Here is a 25,766-nt window from a genome sequence, read left to right as displayed (position 1 = left end):
TTCCCTCGTGAATCACATCAACAACTTGCAAAAGCTTATGTTGGATTGGGAGAGCATTTTTGATGCTTGCTCAGATGCCTTGGATGTGATTGATTTTCCTCAGGAAGGTTTACCCAGTGTTACGATGGATTAACTCAACTCAGTCTTAGCTAGATTCGTTGAGTATGCAGCTAGAGAGAGGGATGCAGGCCGGAATCTTCTAGAAGGTTCCCTACTTGATGACTAGGCGTCATCTCACTGGACCTCCTTTTTGATTCTACTTTTTGATGTAAACCCTAATTAGGGTTGTTTTAAGGTAGTGTTGGCATAATCTTGGCCCTTGATTCTAAATGAATCTTGGCCATTCATTTCATTTGAGACTCTATATAAACCCATTTGCCTCTCATTTGTAAGAGGGAGATTTTTGAGAATTGTCGTCTATATGTTGTAAGTTTGAATACAATCATTGAAGTTTGGTGGTTTTGCTTAGATTTTGTATGCATTTGTGGTTCTCATTGCCTCCAAAGTTAGATTAGAACTTAGATTAGAATTTGTTTTTTCAAGTATTTTAGAGTGGATGAAAGAAGTGTTGAATGCATTTGAATGAAATTCGTTTAATCCATACCACCAGCTTCTTGCTGATTGTAAGTTTGCCTTGTGTGGTCAACTGGAATTTGAATAGAACTTAACTTCAATTATTGCCTGCCCATTGGTATGCATTGCCTTGATGGTAATAATATGAACATCTATAACTTTACCTTAGGTGATTGTACTAAGCTTGTGTTGAATTGTTCTTTGATGGTGAAACCTTGCCTAATTGAATTTCATTGAATCATTCATTACCTCTTGCATTCTAGGATAGAATAGAATTTCTAAACCCTCATCCTTTTGCATTTTATTTAAAATCTTTGTTAGAATAGATTGAGAGTGCAATTGCAAAATCATAAGTTATTTGAAATCATTGGCAAATCCATTTCCATCCATGATAAGTTTGAAGTCATAAGAACAATTACGTAAGTCTCCAAGTGAAAACAACAAATCACATCAAGCCATTGAGTTACCCACATGTCAAGAACTGACCGTAGAAACCTTGAAATCGTCTTAGTTGATCAGATATTTAGCATCTGAGGTGATTTTGTTCAAGAGAGGGTAAAATACTTTGGTATTTTATTCTGTGTCGATTGTGCCTAAGAAACACATTAACAGGTCCTTGAATGAACTTGTATCTCTTTATCTCCTTACATTCATGAACTAGCACATACCCCAATGGGTGAATTTTTGCTACAAGGGATGAGCACAAGAGGTGACAAGGGCATTTGGAAAGTCTTCCATACAAACAGATGAACGGAGAATCAATTCAGCTTTGGCTTTGCTATATTGTTGCACATGAGATCATTTTGCCAGCAGCTGTATCTGTTTGCCTGACCTGGTCCCATTAGCTATGATTTTGTCAGAAGAGCTGGCCGGACAAGTCACAAAAAGACATGTCTTTTCATTTGGTGGGACTCCCACGCACTTTTCTTCTGTTGTAATCTGACTCTATCCTGAAATTCACTCACATGATGGCTGATCCACTTAACTGACTGAAACTGAGTGATTATCAAATCAAAATTTGGATTACTTATCAATTTACTATGTGCTAATGTTTGTTTTGAGTTAGTAAATCCACTGCAGATGCATCTTATTTCATGAATTTTAAACTTCTATCTTGCAGGTCCGGTGGAGCTAGCTGCTATTGGAGTTTCAATTTCAATCTTCAATCTCGTTTCAAAATTATTTAATGTTCCACTTGTGAATGTCACAACATCATTTGTAGCTGAAGATGCTTCAAGAAGTATCCAAAGTAAGTCTCGTGTTGATGGAAAGGTTTATCTTGAACAATAATATGCAAGTTTAGGCGTTCTTTATTCTTTTGTAAGAAAGAGTTACTGGATAGTGACTACATTTGATTGATCTGTCATCTTAATCTGCAGCCTGATAAATTTTACAGGAGATAATAGTCATGAAGAGAACAGTGACCTTCAAAGGCTAGTTGGTGATAGAATAGATAAGAAGCAGTTACCTGCAGTTTCAACTGCATTAGTTCTAGCAGCTGCTCTTGGTATTGTTGAAGCTGCTGCCTTAGCTTTTGGAGCAGGGTGGTTTTTGAATAGCATGGGTATACCTGCTGTAAGTTTTAATGTTTGCTAGCTTGGATATATCATTCTTTTCTATATAAACAATTGATGTATAGCAGCTCTTTAATTATCAGTTATTGTTTTGTGATTCCTGCCAAAGTTATATATTATGAAGGCTATCTAGTTTATGGATGAACAGTGAACTTTTTTGCTGTTAAGTGCCTTTTCCATGTGCATTAGTTGATTATTTCATTTTTGAGCATCTTGGATTTTTGAATGATACGTATTAGTTATTAAGATTTAATCTTAATTACTTTTACTTTGGTCTTTGTTTGTGATACCAGTTAATGGAATTTATGCAGCTATGATACTTAAATGTCATTGAAACTTGCCTTTTTCATAATGATTTTAAATTTAAAGAAAACTTAAATCTGCTTTGCTGGATAATGGACATCTCTTATTGCGTTTTGATGATACTGCTGTTACATGTTGTGTATTGCCATAGGATTCACCAATGCACCTTCCGTCACGGCAATACCTTGCTTTGAGAGCCCTTGGTGCACCAGCTGTAGTAGTTTCACTTGCAGTGCAAGGTGTATTCCGTGGTTTCAAGGACACAAAGACTCCTTTATATGCCTCAGGCAAGTGGAATGGGATTCTTCATCTCAAATATACTGTAAATTTTTAGGCTGTTCCAAGAAGACTGTAATATTATTTAATCATGCTTACGATCATGCACATAAAATGCAAAGGCTTGTTTTTCAGTTTTCATTAATGTTTTTGATACTGTGCTGTACTGGACATGTACAGTTCCTTTAAGAAGAAGGAGCTTTTTTCTGACTTAGCATGTTTAATTTGGAAGTTTGGAAGAATTAAAAAATATGAGTCTTATAATGCAGTAAGGGACATATCCAGTATGGAGTCTGCTGATTTTACTTCTATTTACATATTTGTTCTTCTATTTCTACATTAAATCCTGCTTGAGTGGCAATCTCTAATCCCTTGTTCAGATTGACCTAATAATATGGTGTACCCATTGTTATAGTCATATCTTAAACAGGGTTTCTCTGAGTTTCTGGGATGGGGGGATGCTGGGACCGGTTCTGGGGATGGCAAAATTTGCCAAAATTTTGGGGGTGCTGGGGGTATATACCACAATTTACACAAAATGTACAAAATTTAATAATAAATACAGAATCGAGAATACAGTACAACAATTGACCAATGATAAATGATAACTGTAAGCTATAACAACTTTTTCTAGCAAGAAAAAAATAGAAAATTTATTCTACTGTAACAATGAAATCATCCAATTTTGGTGGTAGGAAAGCTTTTTCTTTTCTTTTTCTTTTTCCGATTGTTATAGAAATCATGAGATGAAAGTCTTTTATTTTTGAAAAGTGTTTTGGCTACCTAGGTCCTACACTACCCTTTAGTCATAGATTCTAAACAGCACATTAGATAATTAAATAATAGTAAGAGAAAAAAATAAATGAAGTAATGATGGTGGAAATGGAGGAACTGAACTATTGAAGGGATGAAAGCAATCACTAGCTTTTTTATACTAAAAGTGTTGGGTGTTACTAGCGAAACTGACACTATCTATGCATCCAACACTATAATGTCCCCATTTTCAGTCGCATCAGTACTGTAGCTGGCTTCGGTTTTTGGGTGACCGTTATCCTTGTTTGAGAGGATTTTTAATGTTCGCAATGAGCTCAGTATCTAGAGGATTACTATGCCACTTTCTGTAGTGAATTTCAACTTTTGGTGGGTTCTTCAAGATTCTTGGAGAGCGTCTATTTATAGTAAGTTACCTGGCCAGGCTTGATTTTCATTATTCATCATCAGGATCATTCCAGTGCAGTCAGTTTTTGATTCCTGATGCTTTTCGGTAGTTTCCACAACTCGAGTGTATTATTGGCTTTAATTAATTATTTTACTAAGGTTGCTTAATTTAATTAAAATAATTTAATGGGCACCTTAGTGTTAGGGTTTCAAGCAGATCCGAAGCAAATATGAACTAACAATTATATGCAGATTTAAATACAAAAGATAAAGAAATAAAACAGGACACAGATAACACAGAGATTTAACGTGGTTCACCCAGAATGGGTTACGTCCACCATACACAGCTGTCCAATCTTTCTTATTATCCAGCAAAAACAGTACATCAACCTTCCCATGCCTTAAGCATCCCAGCCGCTTATAACATGCGTTTTTAGGGCAACAAACAAAGTCGGCCTTTTTTAGGGTTTTATTACAATGTCGGTTTTCATCAACAAAAACGGTGAATTTTTTTTTTCTCGGGGGCTGCTGCCCCCGAACCCCTGCCTGGGGCCCGGCCCCAGACCCCGGCGAGGATACGTGCTGAGTGTACAGTACTTTGCTGATCAGTCGCCACATTTCAACACTTAGTATAATTACTTATTGGAAAGAAAATAAAAAGTTTTAAATCATGGACGCATAATAATGGGACCTTGCCTATCAAATATTTTTATTATTTTATAAACAAGGTCTTTTGGAGCAAAAAGGAGTTTTTAATTAAAAAGCGAACTTTAATGTACCTTTTGGAAAGTTTGGCAACAAAAGTATATAAAGCGATTCAGGGAGCTCATTTGCATCATGCAAATTATTTCATTTTTCTCTAATGAAACCCTTGTGGTTCTGTGGGATTGAATTTGGTTCATCTTAGCCTTGAGTTTGAAAACCCTCTCGGAAGATTGGCCATGGTGGTGAGAGATTCTCCCTGGTTAATGTGGTGTGGCTCATTCAGAGTTATAGGTTGTGTGGAATATTTTTTCACAGGTCCAATTGAAAGTGCGAAGTTTGTGAATTCTTGTTTCAAGACAAATTTTTGAGTTTGAAGGTTTAAGGGGTTGCAAGATGTTGTCTTAATTTTTGAATTTTCAAAAATTTGACAACCCTTATGCTCAAATTTTTTGAGTATTCTCTAGCTTCTCTCTTTCATATGCTCAAAATTTGTAGTTCTCTTCTCTAAGGCATGTTTTACGAGGTTTAAAACTCGTATTTGTTTGTCTCTAATTGCTAGTGTGTGTTTTTGCTATCCTTGTCCAATTTTTTGTCAATTGTGGATGACTTTTTTCCTCCTTTTTGTGCAATTTCGGGTTTTGAGATGATCTTTGCAAGTAATAGGAGCTTTTGGATGGCATTGCAAGAAAATCCACTTACTTGCAATTGGGTCTCTAGGACCCGATTACAAGTAAGTGGGTTCATTGTTTTTATAATGTAAAATAATTTACTTGTAATCGGGGGTCAAAAGCCCAATTACAAGTAAGCTATCTTTCTTTTTTTTTAGTTTGTGCACTTGCAATCGGGGGTTTAGGACCCGATGGCAAGTATTTGTTGTATCTTAAGCAAATGAAAATTGAGATGACTCTTACTTGCATCGAGCTCCCCAAAACCCGATTTGCTTTTGGGTTCTTAGCCATTCCAAGTTCTGCGTTTTATGAGGATCTCCATTAAAGTGTTTTCGAGTTCGAGTAGGAGTGTTTTTCCTTGCAAGCCCATTTAGGTCCGTATGTGAAGGTATATTTTGGAGTATTCTCTAGCTTCTCTCTTTCATATGCTGGAAGTGTGCTTGTTGGGGCAGATCGTGGAAATATTGACAAGTAAGGTGGAGTGATTTGGAGTATTCTCTAGCTTCTCTCTTTCATATTCTGGAAGTGTGCTTGTTGGGGCAGATCGTGGGAAATATTTCAGTCCTTCCTTGGTGCTTAGTAACTCCAATGCTAGGCGCTTAGAAAGCCACAACAAGAAGTTGATTTTATTGGTCAATTCTTTTATTTTAAGTTTGACATGAGCTTCTTTAGATATGAGGAGAAAGAGCAGAATTTAAATAGTAGGGCATTTGAAGACCCATTTCTGGTGAGTATTGAATAGTTAGTAGTAGATGTCTAAGTTGTTTCTTGGTGCTTAAGGAAGGTCAAATTTTTTGCAATGGCTATCTTTGCAATTTGATTTTAATCTATGGCAGACTGTTATGTGAAACATTTGATGTTATTTTTGATTAACAAATTCTGCTATGAGAATTAAAATGTTTGGTAGAAGCATAGCAATCGGGACAAAATATTGAATATGTGCATAAATTGGTTCTCATAATGCATTGTCAGTCATTATGTGGAAAAAAGAAAAAAAATGTATAGCATATCAATAGGGGATCTTACAGTGGTATCAGAGTAGAAGGACCTGCCAGCCTGTGAGTTTATTCATTGTTGTTTTTAGTGATTGAAGATGGCTAACAGGGAAAAGAGTCCTTTAACAGAAAATTTCAGAAAATCATCCAGACTTATTAAGTTTGAGCTTTCACTGAAAGTAATGGTGTGAGTATTATGCTTTATGCATTGGGAAAACAGCTTGAGTCTTGGTAGCAATCAAAGAATGTTCTTCTTACCACATTGGAAGGAATGGAATTGTGTTTGGCAAAATTGGACCAATCAGATTTTGAGGTGTTGAAATGGGCAACAGATGGACCATTGGTTGCATTAGTCCAGCCCTAGATTATGAGGCATCCACATGAAGATGTGAGATTTGCAGTCACCACTTGTCTCAATGAAATTATGAGAATATAAGGTCTTGAAGTACCCCTATAATGATAAAATAATAAGGAAGATGGCAGCTATTATGCGTTAGATGATATCAAAGGCCCTTCTTTTGGTAAGAGGGTTAAGAATTTAGAATTGATGGCTAAGGTCAGATCATGTGTTCTCTTGATTGATTTAGATTGTGATGATCGTATTCTTCAAATTTTTCATCATTTTATAGCTTCTATCAGTGAGGATCATTAAGAAACTATTTCTACTTGCTTGAGAACCATTGCGGCCTTGATTACTAACGAAAATGATGCTATCTCCGGGCCTGTCTTATCTATATGTTATTGGCTGTTTTAAAGCAAGAAAAGGTTACTTCTTCAGCTGCATATGATTTGGTTAATAGTGTTTTCAAACAGTTTATGAAGAAGCTGAAACCTCTCTTGGCAATTGACGAGCATGAGGAAGGAAAATAGTTCATAGCAGGAAAAGAACTTGAAGAATATGTCTTATCACATGAGGAATGTATGATAGAGCCCCGGGATGACCTCTTAGACATGCATGCTATTATTGTTGATGAGATTGTGCATGAGGGACACTACAGTATAGCCGCTTTGGGTACAAATTTAGACCAATCCAAAGGGACATCTAAGACTATTAGTTTCCTTGATGACACCAGTGGATCAAATGCAAATGTTGAGATAGTTGAAATCACTAATACACTATCAAAAGAAGAGCACATTGAAGGTAAATAATATGTTGAAGTCTCCAAATCAGCCAATGATGATGATCTCTTATCACACTCTAGCGATGATAGTTCAGATGGGCATTGGTTTAATTTCAAAGCAGAACCTATGGAGAGGTGTAATATTACCACTATTTTTATTTTATTTTTAAAGCAATATCACAATCACACCAATCACCTATTAGGTTAGAATAATGAAATCCAAACAACTGGAAGGAACCCTACACTTTTTGATCACCGAGAGCCCAGACTGGGAGGGTGAGAGCATACAGTAGCAGGGGATCGTTAGAGATAATCTGCTGAATTTCTGAATACAATAACGGGCGGCAAGCCAGCCCCTTCCGCTTATTCAACGGGAAAGCAAGGAACTTGGTGGTAAACCAGCCAAGAGAACAATATTTCAAGCACAAATCACTCTACCGCAATATTTCAGCGGGAGGACTGAATACACTGAACAAACTCAACTCGACTGCTTATGCAGCGAGAGGATCATTACAACCAATATCACTCAACCGCTTATGCAGTGGGAGGACTGAGTTACAAAATATCAGATATAGGCAGCAAGCCAGCCTCTTCCACTTTTCAGCGGGATATGAAGAATACAATCTAGAAACGGTTAGTAGTACTACTACTTAACCTTACAATAGAGAGGAAAGATAGAGGAGTATAATGATGAACACATGAGATAACTATCATCAAAATAATTCAACACCTACTTCTTGGAATCTGATATAAAAGTCAGCAGGCTGGAAATGCATAACCAGCAACACATAAACTCATTAAATTGCTCATATCTCACTCAAATCTCCTTCAATTCACCCCAAATCACTCCCAAACTAACACTAGACAAGCAACGACTAAGAACAGACCAAAAAGAGCTACTAAACACCCTGAAAACACCTTGCACGCATCCCAAAGAACTTCCCAGGAACCACGCCTAAGCTAGAAATTTTGATTTGCAAAATAAAATCTAAAACTCCAAATAAGGGGCTGCAAACTTACAACATATATCGCCAATCGCATAGAAAAGGTTTGAGCCAGTACCCAGAATGACCAGTCGCTCAGGCAGGGAGGTATGATCGAAAACTCGCTTCAGCCACAACAAACCAGCAACTCCAGAAAACACACCACACTCCAAAATACTGAAAATACGCACTGAAAATGTCACAAGAATACACCACTCAGCTAGGTACTATGTCTCAAGTACGAAACTGTTAATACTAAAAAGATAAGTACAGATATGATGGCCCACCCTTAGAATGATAGGCATGGAAGGCATGTCATTCTAAGGAGAATAGTAGTTGTGGGATGTCAACATGGCAAGATGTTTATGTGGTATGCCATCAAGAGCAAGTGGCACAGAGATATCCACAATATCAAAAGATGCAATGCAAGAGGACAAGGGGATCCGATAGTTTGGCATCAAAAGCCATAGCAGTGTCGAAAGGATATATAGTATCACTGCGAGATGGGTGTATCGTCATAGTGCCAAATTTCTTGGATCTGAAGAAGAGCACATGAAGACAGAGAAAATAAAAATTCGGGTCAACATGGAAGAAAGGAAAGGATGCCCCCAATGCTTTGCATCATCCTCGAATGTCGAAAAGAAAGATACGACAAATAGGAGGTAGACAAATAGAGGAATGTGTACGACAGAAAATCCCCTGTATCCAAGCACCTACGGAGTAACATGGGTCCTTCAGGAGAGCACAACGGATAAAAACAGGCAACCTCCCATAGCCAAGTACCTATGGAGTAACTTGGGTCCTGCGGAAGGCAACAAACAGATAAAGCAAGCACGGGGGAACACAGTCACGCATACATGCAAACAGATGTAGATGAAAAATAAAAGTCCTAACGATCAGCCCTGAGGAGGGGATCATACTGGAGGAGATCATCGTCCTCAAGAAGAGCCCCGTCCTCCCAATCTAGGTCATAGGGAGAAGGGGGACGAGCTCGGAGAGGGACTATCGCAAGGGCCGCACCGGGTGCCTCACCAACAACAAGAGCAAGAGACGAAGTAGCAGAAACGTCTTCGTCTACAGGCTCGGAGGAGGCGAGGGTCAACGATTGCGTGAAGATCTCAGACAAGGCCGGGATATCCCCCAAGGAGTCGAACATGCAAGCTTCCGTGGAGGAAGCAGGTGACTCGCTTGGAGAGGATGAAACAAGAATGGGACTGTTGGCCTCTGGAAGAGGGGCAGTGACAAACTTAGGAGAAGGCGGGGCGTTCTTGATCATACAAATAGAAACAGGCAAACCAATAGGCACTAAGATAGGCAAAGGAAGGGATGAAGAACATACCTGCGAAGACTTGCTCCGTCGGAACTCCTGAACAGGGCCCTACTCAAACTTGCGTTTACACGAGATAGGTGTGTCAGGCCTCCTATCAACTGTAGCAGGCTGAAGGACCTCAGGAAAACTTGGATACTGGAGCGGTGGCGAAGCAGGCGGGGCAGACAAAGCTGCACTAAGCACCACCTGTGTATGTGACATGTTAAGGGGTCGAGACAAGGGAGGCATGTCCGGTAAAGAAGTGATAAGAGGCGGCTCCAAAGATGGAGCAATGAAAACTTGCACCCGTTTAGAGGGAGGTTGATCGAAAACCCCTGAAGCAGTAGGGAGCGAGACCGAAATAGGTGCAGAGACAGGAGCAACTGAGGGAATAGGCTCCGAAACAACAGCGTTGGGGGTCGGAGCCACACTAGCGGATTGTAAGGCAGCGTCGTGCTCTCGAGCTCGGGCTCGTCGAAAGCGTTTACGCTCACGCGCACGCTAATTCCGATGGAAGTGAGGACCACCAACTGAAGCCGGAGAGGACTCAGGAGCATCATTCTGCATAGGAGAGGCCTCCGGAAATGTGTCAAGGATGGGAGAAGGCCCAACCGATGAAACAGGAGGTGCATCCTGGAGAGGCACCACATTCACAACAACGGGCGCCCTACCTCGTTTCGCTCGAGAAGCGGTCGGAGGAACAGAGGATGCTGGCACAAGCTGTGAGAAAGGTGCAAGTGGAGACGATGGAACACGAGAAGAGTGCTTCCCTTTATTGTAGCGAGATGGTCGAGGGATGTAAGCCATGATCGGGAGTTCAAAGGGAGGGCGGGCCGCAGACTTCAACAGCGTGGGTGCCTTTCCCTTGGCTGTGCTAGGCGTAGTCGCAGGATCAGTAGACACCGCTGGAGGTTGTGCGCTCCTAGGCGGACGCAGAGGTCTATTTGAGGGTGAGGGCTTAGCCTCGGCCCTCGATGATGAGGAGACATGAGGCACTACCCGCTCCAAGACTGGAATTGATGGATGAGGGGTCGATGTAGGAGGTGGCAATGAAACACTAGGTTGCACAGATGTAGGGTCCGACTCCCCCGTTTTATACTGATAATAAGTGCGCTACATTAAATCACCGCGGGGAAGTATGGGCCCCACCGGAGCAAGCCAAAAGTGGTCCAACAAAAATTCCCCACGGGTGATCAAGGGTCAATATCCAGTGTCTTGGATGACATGCACCGTGCCCTCATGGGGAAACTTGAGACATTTGTGCACAATCGAGGGGACTGCTTCCATAGCAATCAACCAAGGAATGCCGAGCTTAACTCAGAAGAGGTCTGATTTAGGAATGATGACAAGCACAGAGGACACCGCCTTAGGCCCTACGAGGACCGTCAAGGTGATACTACCCAAGGGTAAGATAGAGAACCCATCATGCGTCCTCAAAGTTGTGCGACATTCATCATACACCACTCTATGCCAACCATTCACAAAGAGAGTCTCCTCTGTGATAACATCGACTCTGCTAGATGGGTCAAATATCACACCTATGACAGTTTGACTATTCAGCTTGGCAGGGACCTAAAGGGGAGCAGGCTCTCTGCAATACGGGGCATCCAGAGGGGTAAATGACAATGACAAATTAGATACCTTCCCCTTCTGGGCCGGAGGTGTGCTAATGGGGGTGATGGTGACCATGTTCACATATAGACCATCATCCGAAGAAGGCTCAGATGCAGAAATGAAATTCGCCGAGTGTGGAGGGAAGGGATCAGTGAAGATCTGCAAGTCTCTGTTGGTTTTGTTAACAGATTTGTTTGATTTGTGCTTTCGTGCATTCACCTTGATTGCACCATTGTCGATGTGGTCTTGGACAACATGTCGAAGATGATAACATCGGTCAGTGTCATGACCAAGCACACGATGATAATGACAAAACTTTGAACCATCGTACCAATGCAGATAAGGCCGACTATCAGACAACAGTTTGATTTCCGGAAGGGTAATAAGGTTGTCTCAACAACCGCTGCATTATGCTCAAGTAGGAGTCATTCAACTTAGTGAAGACTCTATTTTGTTGCGTGGCTTGCGCAGCAGCCATTAGAGGAATAATCGCAACATTAGTGACAACCTTATTCTTCCAGGACCCATCTGTGGACGTGCCTGCAAAGGACCCACCGCGAGGGTTCGAAGAAGTATCTCCAAACTGCGACACAGTGTGCTGGTAATCGGTGAGAGCAGAGCACATGTTAGCGAAGTTCTGATATCGGTTAAGAAATAGTTTCTCCCTCAATGTCGACAGCAGATTGCCGATAAACATCCTCTACAAATCACTATCTGGTAGGGCAAAGGGGATCTTGGTGGAGATAGCTTGATATCTTGAAATGAAATCGGTGATCTTTTCATTGGGCTTTTGTTTACAATGAACAAGTTCAGCGATAGTGACCCTGCTACCAATGTTCGCTTGAAACCACTTAAGAAAGAGATCCATAAGTTGATCGAAGGTACAGATAGAATGGTCAGGCAGAGAACTATACCATTCTAATGCTGTCCCTTTGAGGGAACGCGAGAATAGCTTGAGCAAAACAAAGTCCAGACTATGGTAGTCACTACACATAGTCATGAAGGAATCTATATGCACATTTGGATCTCCATCGCCATTGAACCTATCAAACTTCAGGGACTTAGCGACAGTCGGAAGGATAGTATTCAGGATGGTAATGTCAAGGGGACTCTTCCTGTAATACGCAGGGACAGATGATTGGCCAGAAGCAGAGGCTAAGTTCGTCAACTGTAACTGCAATTGTCCCATGTTTTGCAAGATTGTATTAAGGACAGGATTAGAAGGCGGAGGAGGTGGAGGTGGACCAGATCCGCCGCCACCTCCATCGGAACCTCCAGAAGGACCAGTGCCACCGACAGATGTAGTGCTAGTGCTAACTGTATATATCTGAGTCATGGCGGAAGCAAAGGTTGAGCCACTAGACATGACCGTATAACCCAGCAGAGTAGTAGAGGCATTGATATCGTGAATAGTGGGCCCAGGGTCAACCATATGCAGTATGCACTGACAAATCAGGTATGTTGACACTCAGCTGGGAACCACAAACATCTGACTGACCATCCCGAGGAGAGGCGTCTACTAGGGGTACATGACTCTTCACGATCATGGACAACGCTCTTAGCATCTCTAGGCCTCTCTTATCCGAGATGAGCATATCCCTCAGGGTATTAACTACATTCCTCGCTCTGGGAGAACATTCTCGCGGTTAAGAAACCCTTCGAAGTCTCTCAGGTTCTCCTCTAAAGACTGAATTTGGTCAAAGTCGATAGTGACAACAGAATCATGGTCAACAATAGGAGGAGAAGGTGGTAGAAAGTTCGTTGGGGGATTGTTCTGAGAACTAGCAGCCAAAGAGCCACCCATGAAAGGGATCCTAAAAGTATGGGAAGTAAGAAACTCGTTAGGATCAGGGAGAGGATCTTTGTTCATCGTGTCGGGTAGAGGAGGACTGTAACGATCAGGGGGAAAGATCCTCCTGGAAGACCTCCTAACCATAGCTCTTGTTGCAGTCTGAGTCGTAAAGCTCATAGACGAGCAACCCGACGTCCATGACCATAGCACAGGGACACGGAAAAGTTGGAATGATAAAGTCGGTTTAAGTAAGATGCAAATGCCAAAAGGAAAATGTAGAAATTTTTATCGGATGCAAATGCTTGTTCTTGTTGTTTTGTTTTGTGTGTTTTTTTTTTAAATTTTAAATTATGTTTTTTAACTTTTGAAAATTTGGAAAGATTAATGTAACTAGATGAAACAGAAAGTAAAGACAGTCCTGGTTCACGTTGGGTTCACCAAAATGTAATGGAGGGAATTTGCCACGTCAAGGATGATGCATCCTTGAGGACAAATTGTCCTTCCGATTACCTCTGCGAACTGGCGCTGAGATGAGCCAAGGGATAAAATAACAAACCAAGACAATTGCCCACGATCCGGGATTCACAGGCGGCTCTGTCAAGCCTTTGTCCTGAGGACAAGTGCGCGGAGCTGGGACACCAATGCAGCGTGTTGTTGTCCTGTATGGACAAAGTACAGAGCGCGTACGGAAAGTTCCGAATACGTGGCAATATGATGAAACACAGAAAACGAATGGACTGAGCTAAAAGTTGCGAGATGTGAAATGACTGAAATAAAACAAAAGGAAGGGAGAAGGATGAAAACACTCACAATCGGTCCACGATTGAAGCCTCCTGCTAAATGATGATTCTCTCACCCCCGTGAACCTACATACAAGCAAGAAGGGAAAATGTTGGGGTTGTGTTTTGGAGCTTGCCTAAGTCAGACCCCCGTTTTGGTGTTTCTACCTCCACGGACAACCCAAGAAGCCACGGGAATAATAATATGATAAAATAATTGAAAGGATGCAACACAAGATTGATAAAAAGGTATTCAAAATGAAAGAAAGAGATTAAGGAAACTCCCCTTTCACGAACAGTTGTTGGAAATGATGGTGTAGTGTGCTTGAGATGCTGCAACAATGGTGGTGTTGATGGAATGCTGTCCAAAATGGTTTCGAAGAGCTTAATCTGCAAGAAGATTGCCAAACTTGCCAAAGGATCCTTCCAAAATGCCTTCAAAGTGAAAGATAAAGGCCCAAGAAGGAATTCAGACGTCGGTGGGCGCATGCAGAGGCGTAACATTCAAATGGCCACCTGCGGACTGTCAGATTCGCGGGACGCCAGTGCGTCGCGCGAACGTCTCCGTGCCGTGCCTGTGTCCCCGAAGTTGACAGGCTGGCAGAGTTTGTAATGCTTCGACCAGAGCTGACATGGATGGTTTGAGTGGACAAGAGGACATGATGGTGGATCCTGACCTTCTATGACATGGAGGAAAAGCGCCATTTGTCATATTAATTACAAGGGATAATATTTTTGATATTACAGATAACTCTAGAGTAAAAAATAAAATAAAAATAAAAATCCAAAGCTTCCTAGTTCATATAACTGTCTATCTTAGGGTTTCATTACCTTTCAGTTATTTCAGCGTTTATTTCTGTTTTCTCTTAACCATAAAATCAAATTAGGTAATTGCCAAAAATATCTAAAAAGGGACATTGCAGTTGTGGAAAATTGTTGGCTAAGTCTAAACTCAATCACTGAAATTGTTTACAAATTGCCCAAAATATCTAAAAAGGGACATTGCAGTTGTGGAAAATTGTTGGCCAAGTCTAAACTCAATCACTGAAATTGTTTACAAATTCCCTATTCTCAAACTCTGATTATTTTCGTTTTTGCAGATATTGTTCAGTATTTACTTTCAGTTTGTTCTTTCGTCATTTCCATAAACAAAAAATACAAAGGGCGCTGAATCAGATAATTGTCTAGCCGAGGGTGTAGTCACCTTTTAGTTATTTTAGTATTTATTTCAGTTTTCTCTTAAGTTTTAACCATAACAAAAAAAATAAAATTATATAATTGCCAAAAAAATCTAAAGGGGACATTACAATCTTTCATTACCCTTTCCACATTGATCTTTCGTCCAACAATTCCAATCAAATCTTCATTTACTAATGAGGCATGAGGAAAAGTCTCAATGTTTTGCTTTTGGGAATTCATGTCACATTTTATCAAGATCTTTTGTTGACTCTACCTGTATCAAAATTTCTCTCTAGACCTGTCTTTGATTGGAGGTATACTCAATCCTATATTTTGGGATTTGTGATAGAGCCTCTTTTGCAAGAGCCTCTTCCTCAGCATTTGTATCTTGGGAAGCCTTTTCTACACCAGAATATACACGAATTTCCCTAATTGTACCATAAGCTTTTCAATTTGCATTGAGTTCTTAGATATCTGTAGAAGGGTGGATTTATTTAATCCTTGTTAGATCATTGTGCTTCATTTCCTTCCCAAGCCAAGGGACCAAGACTTTCACAACATCCCTTCTTGATATTAAGTCATTAGTGATATGAGAATTTTATTCACTTCATTTACACAACGACTAAAAAGAGTGAGCATGGATATGAGAAGTCTTTTGTAGGCCTGATCCATCTCCTTCAACTATTAATAGGCTTTTTGTAAAGGGTCAGGTGGGGTACTGTTGTGACCTTTTCACACATCGCCCCATTGCGAACGGGGACCTCCTCTTTCTTGCTTTCCGCTTGCATTAGTTTAGGGTTTTTGACAAATTGGCAATTTTGAGCTTTCATGTCCGAGTCTCATTTTTTGATATGATCATGCTCAAGGTCTTCAATGTGCGAGCAATGTGAAATTTTTGAATTTTGAAGTCAATAGGATCAAAGTGTTTAGAAGGTTTTAAAATGTCAAGGTGATCTTGAGTTTTTCTAAGTATTGAGGTTGTGACTTGCTTTAGAATGTGAGTGTAATGTGTTCAAAATGTTGCAAAGTAGTGTGAATTTTGTGCTAGTGCGTCAAAAGTCCCTATAGGAGTCGGTTTTCCACTCCTAGGAGGTAGAATATGTCAAAAATGCACAAAGTCCTGATGGACTCCTGTTTTCCACCCCTCAAATCTAGCTAAAATGTTAAAATTCCCAATGGAAATAGAATTTCCACTACATGAAATGATGAAATTTGATAAGTTTGGGCTTTTACAGTGTGAAAATCATCACATTCCCAATGGAAGCCGTTTTTCCCCCATGAAATTAAGGCATAAAAATGAGTTGTCCTGATGGGAGGCATTTTTCCATTGAGCAATAAATGTGAAAATAGACTTTGTCCCTATGGAGCATGATTTTCCACTCCATTTTTGAGCAAAAAGAGTTATTTTAATGATGAAAATGGTCTTAGTCCCGATGAGGTGCGTTTTTCCCCTCATGGACTGAATTTGCAAGAGTTTTTGGGGATGGTCCCAATGGATCAAGAATCTCCACTAAGGTTGTCTTGATGGAGGTCTTTTTTCCACCAGGCCTACAAGAGCAAAATGTATGAAGTATGTGTGTCCCAATGACCCACGTTTTTCCACTAAGGGGTAAAATGACCAAGTTTGAGCGAAATTTGAGTGTCTTGATGAGGTTTGATTTTCTACCAGAGGGAAAATGAGTGAAATGAAATGAAGTGAAGGACAAATTTATGTGTCCTGATGGACGTTGATTCTCCACTGGGGACAAAATAAAGGAAAATGACAAGATTTATGTGTCTTGATGGGGTTTGATTTTCCCTTGGAGGATTTTTTGATGGATTTTAATGAGATTTTGATGGGAAGTTTAGTCCCAATGAAGGGCGAATTTCCACCAGGGGGTATTTTTCATGAAAATGATCAAATTTGTGTGTCCAAATGACTATTGATTTTCCCATGGAGTGGATTTGTGAGGTAAAATGAGCTAAGTGATTGAATTATGGTGTCCAGATGAGGGTCAATTTTCCCCTCAAGGTTTTAATTTGCAAAATGGGATAGATTTAAATGAAAACTATGTGTCCCAATGGGTTTTGATTTTCCCCAAGTGGCTGAAGGTGAATTTAAGTGAAAATTTCTAAGGTAATTGTGTCCCAATTGACATCGATTTTCCCAACATGTGCATTTAATGATCAAGCAAGGTGAAAATATTGCTATGTGTTGAAATCCTAATGCATATCGATTTTCCTATATGGTGGTAAGAGTAAATTTTTATGCCAACATTGGCTGTGTGGTGACTTGACAATGTAAAACATGAATAAAACATACAGTCAAGCGCCTTACATTATATTATTTTGTGACTGATTTGACAGGTGGAGAGCTGGAAGGGCTGATTTGAGATGGCCATTGATAGGTAGAGGGTGCAATTTTATTTGAGGCATCCGTTGCCTCTACATTGGAGCTGCTAGAGTTGAGAGGAGAGGTGCCATGGCTGGTTAAAGTCTGAAACACTTTATTTCCAGCCACCATTCACTTGCACAATATTGTTACCAGCTCTTACTTGCAGACTAAGGCGATTGTTTCAGCCATTGTGTATGCCCAAAACATGTCGATTTGCAGCTGATTGGGGCAAAATCGCATTATGTGTGGAGGTTGGCCATGATTGAGGGTGTTCCTATCCATTGAAGTTGCAGTTGCAGAGGTGTCTCAGACCTCCAAACTCAGAAAATCAGACCTAGAATAACGTTTTTGACATCAAAATCCTTCATTTTCTAAGTTTGCAAGGGTGTCTTGAGACTTATACATTGCAATCAGACTTGTTTTTGAGTCTGAAATTCAGGTTTATGAGAGGCGATATGCCTTATCTTGATTGGAATTCACACATTTTTCAGAATTCACAGTATATATTGTTTAAATTTCTGAGTTTTGAGCTCACAAATTTGAAAATTTTGAAAAATCAGAACTTAGGGTAATTCTGAAAATGAATTGTTAATATTATTTTATCATGTTATTGACTTCCAGCTTCGTACAGGTGCCATGTCTAAAGCGGGGATATCAACGAAGAAGACTCAGCTGAAGGTTGTACAAGAAGGTTACTATCCGGAGTCGCAGATAACATCCCAATGGAAGAAGATTGGAGATACCAACATGGAGTACTGGGATATGAAGAGGATGAGATGGAGAATGTTTGGAACAAAGAATCACCTTCCATCATCCTTGGCGGCTAATATCATGAAGAGTGGAATTTACCACACGGCTAGGTTTCCACCATCAATTCAGTGCAACGAACTCATAGTTGAGTGTGCGAAGCATTATGATCCACAAACCGGGACAATCAAATCTCTTAAGGGGTTGGTGCTTGTATACCTAGCTGAGGAGTCTATTGGGGAGGCTTTTGGAATCCCTAAATATCAAGATATGTAAGAGAGAACCACAGAAGAGGCCCAAGCTAAATTTGAAAGAAGATTAGAGTCATGTTTGACAGTAATCAATAATGAATGGGTTCTTGAGACAAGGTGTCACCACTCTAGGTTACCCGAGAGACTCCTATGTGTTGGTTCCCAAATCAACAGATCCTAAATTCTAGAGGAATAACCAATAACTCATAAACAATTATAGGATTGGATTTGGCCAATGAACAAGATTCAACACAAAGGCTGCAATATTCTACTCTTTAGGTTCCGCAGGACCTAGGTAGGTATCCCTATTGCAATTATATAACAACATTTAGCTTTTTACAAGCAAACATTGCACTATGCAGCAGATGCTTTCAATGAAAATATACCAAGGAAAGAAGGATAAACTACAAATTCTGGCTTGAACCTTAGCTTATATCACTCTCACATGCATTGAAAATTGGCTCTAAACTATTATACACTAAGACTAACTCTAAACAGAAATGAAAGATGATTTGAATTGATTGATCCTGAAACTAAGGATGATATGACTAGTGCCTATTCTAAGGGAATACAAAGTCAAATAACAAGCTTAATGATAAATAGCATCATGTTATCAGCATTAATACTCAATGTTAAACATATAAGACTTGCTTAATATGTTTAAACTGAAAACGCATCCATGGCCTCCTCACACTTTCTTACACAAATATTGTAGCGCTTAAGACAAAATTTAATTCATATTCTTGAAATGAAACCCATCAAGTAGACACACATTCTCCATTGGAGAAGACAAGCTAAAAATGTCATCAACAATTCAACTCATACAATATAACACAAGAAATAGGAGCAAGCAATGAATGTTCTCTTTATTGATCTTTGAAATAAGATTGATACATTCATGATAAACTGCTTAGTACATTAAACCTGCAAAAGACTAACTGTCTATGTATTACTCTTAAGCTTTTTAGTACATACAAATCAAAAGTTTCGGAATCCTTCTTCTTGGCCCTGAGTTCCCTTTAATAACACAAGGGAGCAAAAACAAGCTTCAGGCTAGAGAAGACACTTGTCAAAATCCTATTGCACTACAATTTGCCCTAAGGCTTTTGTCCTTGTCCTTTTGCATGCAATCTTCTTTGATGCATTAAATGCAGGTGGCTGAGAAGGCATTATCCTAGGAGCTGGGGATGCGGATCTGCAAAAAGTGTCCTTACACTGGTACTTTACATCTGCTCTTGTCAGGATCAAAAAGTGTAGCTTGGCGCTTGGTGGCAGGTGTCTTGGAGACCGGTTCTTGATGACTGAGTGTTCTTATCAATCTCCTAAAATGGACAACTTGTGCAAAACTTTTAGGAGAAACAAAAATGGAAAGACTTAGACTAGTCCTCCTCTTCAGGTTGGTCCTCTTCTAGAGAACAATATTTTTTATATAATTCGTCAATTTCATCAACTGGCCAAACAAAAGCCCTTAAACCTTGCAGCTTACTCATTGCTTCTTTTGTTCTATGGGCTGGCACAGTTGCGGCTTCTAAGGTGAACCTATGATACATCAAATCAACTTCCATGATTTTATCAATGATATTGTGATATGTATCATTTTGAGCAAGATCTGTAGCCAATGAATTCAAAACTGCATTGATGGCATCTTGGAAACCCTGCTTCCATTCGTCCAGGCCTTTGATCTGTCCTTCTCCTGTCAAAATAGTGGGGATATCCCACTTTGGTAATCCTTGGAAGGAGTCAATCATGCCTATCAATGCTTTCTTCTCTTCTTCAATGTAAGGCAACTCCTTAATCAATAGATTATAATTTTTCCATGTCGTCCCCACAATTTGGGTTGCAGAGGTCACATTCTTGACCGCCAAAAGAACTTCCTTTAGAGTTTGACTCTTAGGCAGCCAAGTAATCCTGATAGGTTGAAGGAATGAAAGAATCTCATCTAGCTGGCTAAGGAGCTGTGACGTCAAGGAATAAGAGGTATGCACCTCATTCACTTTTTCAATAACTTTATCAGAAATCTGCAAAATTGAAGATTTTCTAATCTCAAAATATTTCTTCTCAGCTTCATCCTTAGCATCCTGCAATTCTTTATTCATTCTTTCCAATTCCTCAGGCCTTATGCCTCTTGAAGATTCTGCAGTCATTTTATTAATTTTGTCCTTAAATGCAATGTTTTCAATGAACAACTGGTTATGGCTTGCATTGAGAGCCACATGCATGTCTTTAAGCCTTGCATGTTTTTCTTCCTGGTCCTCTACAACTAATTGGGCAAATTTGGCTGCATGAGATGTTATAGCAATAGCCTCTAAGGCAGTGAAGTCTTCCAGTGTCATTATTGCATCCCCTATCTTTTGTTGTCCCCCTTGTAGGACCATTGGTTTCTGTATGCTTGGGACTCTAGCCCATATAGCAAATGCCTTGAGACTTATGTTGACCCCCGATCCATGTTCTCCAAACTCTTTAGCAAATGCAGGGTCCTTTTGCCTCATGATCCATCCAGGCACCAAGAGCATGTCACTTTTTGCCACCATCTCCCTGCCTTCCTCAGGGGTGCATTTGAAGTTGTCTCTATCAAAATTTCTTGTTTCATCATCAGACAAGTCTTTCAATTTCTCTCTAAGCCAGAAAGATCTAAATTCAGGAGTATTGGCAAAATTGTCATCCGCCATAAATTGCTTAGAGGCAATTATTCTCTCATCATTGGCCTCTTCCTCAGGGATTGTGCTTGGAATAATAGCCCTGTCCCTCTCATTTAGGACCTCAACTGCCTCATCTTCATGAAATGTATCTCGCGGGGGAGAGAGTGGTGGCACACTAGCATCAAAATCTTTTGGGACATAAGCAAAATCAAAGATTTTTGCTTTTCCTCTCTCAATCTTCTTGACCTTCTCAGCAGTAGGTTGTCCTTCCTTTTGTGTACCGGGCTAAGAGGTTCTTGGAGGCAAATCCTCAATCACAACTGTGCTTCCCTTCATCTTGAAAACTTTCAGGGAAGTATCAATTGGCCTCTCTTCAAATTTCATCCCCTTTTCCTTCGCCTCTTTTTTGTCCATCTCAGTCTTTATGATCTCATCAAACATTCGGACCATAAAAGACATTCTTGCAAAATCATTTTGAAAATTTGTAAAAAATCCCTCAAAATTGGGGTCTTCTTCCTTCCTCTCCCTCTCTAGTTTCTTCAGAAGCTCCCATTTCTTCTTTCTTTGGACAACCTTAGTTGGGTAAGCATTTCTAATTAAATCTTCCTTTTGATCATAGCAATGGAAGAAACCCTTTTCCTTGAGCTTATTTACCCTAATGTCATTAATACATCCCTCAGGGTCAAAATGTCTAGCCTGAGCAACTTTTAACCTGTAATTTTTTACCAAAATGTCTTGCACCTTTTCCAAGACATCACAACCCATAGTGAATTCTCCAAAAACTGTTACTCTAGGGAGAAGCTTCCCTTTCTTATCTGTTTTGATCTGCTCCCTCTCCATCCACATTATTTGCCAAATGAATTCAATAAATGCCAGCCTGGGAGAAACAAAAACTGGCAAAACATGAGGTGCTTGATCACACCCATACACTCTAATGATTGTACAGTTGCCATAGAAGAAAAATCCTCCAAAGTTATGGGTGAAAGCCCCTTCTGGATAAATTACCCCTTCAGCCTTGCAACTCCTTATTCTCATGATCTTAATGATGCTCCGGGGTGTTGTGCATTGCTCACACTCCCTGTCGCCGATAGGGTCCCCCTCGTTTCTTTTCCAGTCTTCGTCTTGCCCGGTGTAGGATTTTGATGGGCTGATATGCCAGTTTGAGTGTCAGCAGTGAGCTGTGTAACCATCAGGAGATGGGGCGTCTGTAAGTTTTATGTCGCAAGGCCAGGGGGTCAATTTGCAGAGAGTCGCAATCTGAATGCTTAAAATCAATCCAAGGGAGACTAAGTTTTAGCATAAGCCTGAAAATCGGCTTAAAAGGCAAGAGTGTCAGTTGTCCTTGGGTTTGCAAAATCGCTTTTAGGGCTGAAGTTGGCTTTTAACGTCAAACTTTTCATTTTATCTTCCCAGCCCGAAATGGGCAAGTTAGGTGAAAATGGAGTAAAGCGCTTAATTTAAAAACTTTTCAAAAGGGCTTTCTAGCCCGAAATTGCAAATAGAAAGGGCGTTTCACTTTTAAAATAAACTTTTCAAAACTCCATGTAGCCCCGAAAATAGGCAAATGAGGGAATCGTGAAAGTCACAAAAGGCGTTGAACTTCAAAACCTCGCAAAGTCGCCTTTACCTCCGAAAGTGCAAATGCATCATGAAAACGTTTAAGTTTGAAAACTTTTCAAAAGGCCCATTTTGGCCGAAAATCGCAAACAATGTGAAAAGGCGTTAAAGTTAAACTTCAAAAAACTTTTCAGAAACGTCTTTTGGCCCGAAAATCGGCAAAAGAACTGGGAATGCCAATGTGAAAAGGCGTTATAACTCAACTTTAAAAAAAAAAAACGACTTTCAACCCGAAATAACAAGTGAAAAGCGTAACTTTGCAAAAGGCCTCTCTTGGCCGAATTTCGCAAGTTAGAAGAGGGGCGTTGAAAATTGTAAAGTTTGCAAAAGTTGCCCTCAGCCCAAAAATGGGCAGGCAAAGTTAAATCACGGAGCTTTAAAGAACTTTTCAAACCTCCATTTCGTCCCGAAAATCACCGAACTAAGTAAAAACGCAAGCAATGTGAAAGGCGTTAGACTTTATAAGTTTGCAAATAGACTTCCTAGCCCGAAAATGGGCAAACATCGAAATTTAGAGTTTACATTTTAGCCTTTAGGCCCGAAATTGGGCAAAGCAAGTAAAACACGAAATTTGGCAAAAGCCTTCCTCAGCCCGAAAGTTGCATGATAGGGCGTTTTCATAATCTCGCGAAAAGCCTTTTAAGGCCGAAACAAGCAAAAAGGGAGAGAAAAATACGCAGAAAACAAAGATTGTTGCAAAAACTCTGGTGAAATATATACAAGATTTAATGGATGTTAAAGCTGTGTTTGTTTACTGTGAGTGCATGGTCCTCTTCTCCATTTATTTCATATTTCTGCAATTGTATTTAATTTCAAACAGTTATTTATACATGTATTTGATGGAAAATCTTGGTTCATACCATTAGGAAATAGTTGATTATTGTTTCCTCTGCATGGTTAGTCTGAGCCCCTTTTGTGCTAAGTTCGGTTATTAGATTTGGATGAATGGGTGTAAGAGTCTATCATTCGTACCTAAATAACTTGAAAATTCAAAATCCTTAGATGATTGCACTGGTTATTACCTAGTTGTGCTAATTAGCTGGCAAAGTAATTTCTAGTTATTTTAAGACTTCCGTCTGTGTTGAAATATGCTGTCTTAGTTAAAATTAGTTAGCTGTTCTTATTCGCTCTTTATCCTTATCCCTCCTTTTTTTCTTTTTTCATTAAAGAAACCCTCCAGTCAAGCTGAAATGACATCAATTAGAAGCAAATCAGATGATATAGGACTGTAAAACTTTAGGGAACCTGTACGAAACCAATTCCGTCTAACCGTAAGTCCCCTTTGTGTTTCCAGCAAAACACATCAACTACTAAGCTATCCTGCAGTCAAGACCTGACAATCGAAACATTGAGGTCATCCCCATTGATCAAATTAACACAGCATTAGGGATTTCCTTATCTCAAGAGAGGATATGATTCTTAGCATTTCTATTTTGTGTTGGCCGGATGAAGTCATAGTTCCGCGACTTTAGACGCGTCAACACGGGACAACCTAGGCAATACAACCCCTAGCCTTGACAAAACCTTCATAACAAAATGATCAAAGAAAATGCAATAATCTCCATACCTGGACCCTTTATCCCAGACCTGGGTCCATCTTTGCACCGGCCATTCATAATCGGTATGTGGGTCATTGACCCTTATTTTTGATTTAGTATCTCAATAGGCCCTGTTCTGGAAAAGAATTAAATGACACAACAATGAGTAGTGCCTGAAATCCAACTTCTCATCCTTCCTCGCTGCCCTTTTCAATCCCTTATGGATTTTGTCCTGTATTATGGTAGCAAAATCATACAATTCATTAATGGAGGGGTGCTGGATATTTATAGCTAGCATCATAAAATCAATGGGCATTTGAGTTAACCCATAGTCCACCCCAAGTAGCCAGCCTAAAGCATAGTATGTCTCATTGAAATAGGGCTCAAAACACTCCAGTCTGAAGGGCTCCTTCTCTGATGGTAAAACATAATTTTGTGAATATTTGAAGAGCCTTCTCATGAAAGGGGGAATGAGATCCTTTCTGTATCTGTCCCTTTTGTATTGATAGTCTCTTTGCAAGCTATCCCTGTTAATACCCCTTAGGGAAAACCCATCTAAACGAAAGCACTCTACAATTGCTTTGTGAGAAATGTCAACCAAGACATAGCCTTCTGTAGTCCTCACTGTTAGACTTGGTGGGTGATATGCTTTTGCCCAATCCTCTGATCAGCATTGGTTCTACAAACATATTGGGCACCGCTATCTTCCCCAAGTTCAATCCCCAGGGATTAGACACTGGAACATGCTTATTTATGTTCCCATAGAAATAATAAAAGATGTCCCACCCCCTCTCCTTTGTGTGGGCATCCCTGCACCCTGCCTCTTTGTCATTGAACGCAATCCTGAGATTGTCTTGCATTATTGAGCCCTCAAATAGTTCAAGAAGATCTTGGTGCATGCTTCTAGTTTGCCTTGTTGGCCTTTGTGCGAACTCCTCTAACTTCCTCTCTACCTCTTGTTGCAATTCTTCCGCAGTCATGGCTAGAGCAAGAGGGGTGGTAGGCTTTGTGGATGGCTCTGTTTGAGCAGATGATTCTCCCTTAGCACAGGCTCGTCTAGGCCTTTTAGCAGTCTTAGGAGTAGGTTTCTTCACAGGAATAGTTTCTTTGGGTTGCTTGTGAGGGACTTCTTCCTGAGGGTTTGGCTCTTAAGCAATTGGATCCTTGGTGGCTGGAGGGCAAACTATAGTAGGAATGCTTTCTGCAGTAGGAGGCACATCAGCGGAAGATGCCTCTGCAGAGGTCTTTTGAACAACCCTCCTCTTCTGGGTTGGCTTTTTGGTTTTAGGAGCAGCGACAGGCTCATCGAAAGACTCACTATCTGAAGTTACAACAGTAGCTTTCCGGGATGCCCTTCTCTTCTTGGCTTCAGTGGCCTTTTCTTTTGGAGGGGAGCTAGCTTCGGCCTCCATGGATGTTTGTGGGACAGGTTTGGGGTTTGGTTCTACTACAAGGGCACCTTCTAGCGCTGGCATGGGTGCAATTACGTCAATGGGGACATCATGAGTTATTTCTAGTGTTGCAAAGCTAGCTCCTGTCTCGGGGATATTTTCAGCAGTGGGGATGGCAGA

At 40.3% G+C, this 25,766-nt stretch overlaps 1 protein-coding gene across 3 annotated transcripts in view; it reads left to right on the top strand.

Annotated features, from left to right (window-relative positions):
* LOC131040183 (protein DETOXIFICATION 44, chloroplastic) overlaps positions 1 to 25,766 on the top strand; it is a 171,497-nt gene that overhangs the window by 69,814 nt on the left and 75,917 nt on the right. For all 3 annotated transcript variants that reach the window (XM_057973039.2, XM_057973038.2, XM_057973040.2), the window contains exons 3-5: positions 1,694 to 1,822; positions 1,970 to 2,148; positions 2,602 to 2,737. In XM_057973039.2, the coding sequence (XP_057829022.2) occupies positions 1,694 to 1,822; positions 1,970 to 2,148; positions 2,602 to 2,737 (444 nt within the window). The remainder of the gene's footprint in view (positions 1 to 1,693; positions 1,823 to 1,969; positions 2,149 to 2,601; positions 2,738 to 25,766) is intronic.

This window comes from Cryptomeria japonica, chromosome 11 (genome assembly GCF_030272615.1).
Source record: "Cryptomeria japonica chromosome 11, Sugi_1.0, whole genome shotgun sequence".
Classification (NCBI taxonomy): Eukaryota; Viridiplantae; Streptophyta; class Pinopsida; order Cupressales; family Cupressaceae; genus Cryptomeria; species Cryptomeria japonica.
Note: the sequence above shows the minus strand (reverse complement) of the source record. Positions and strands in the feature narration are given on the sequence as shown.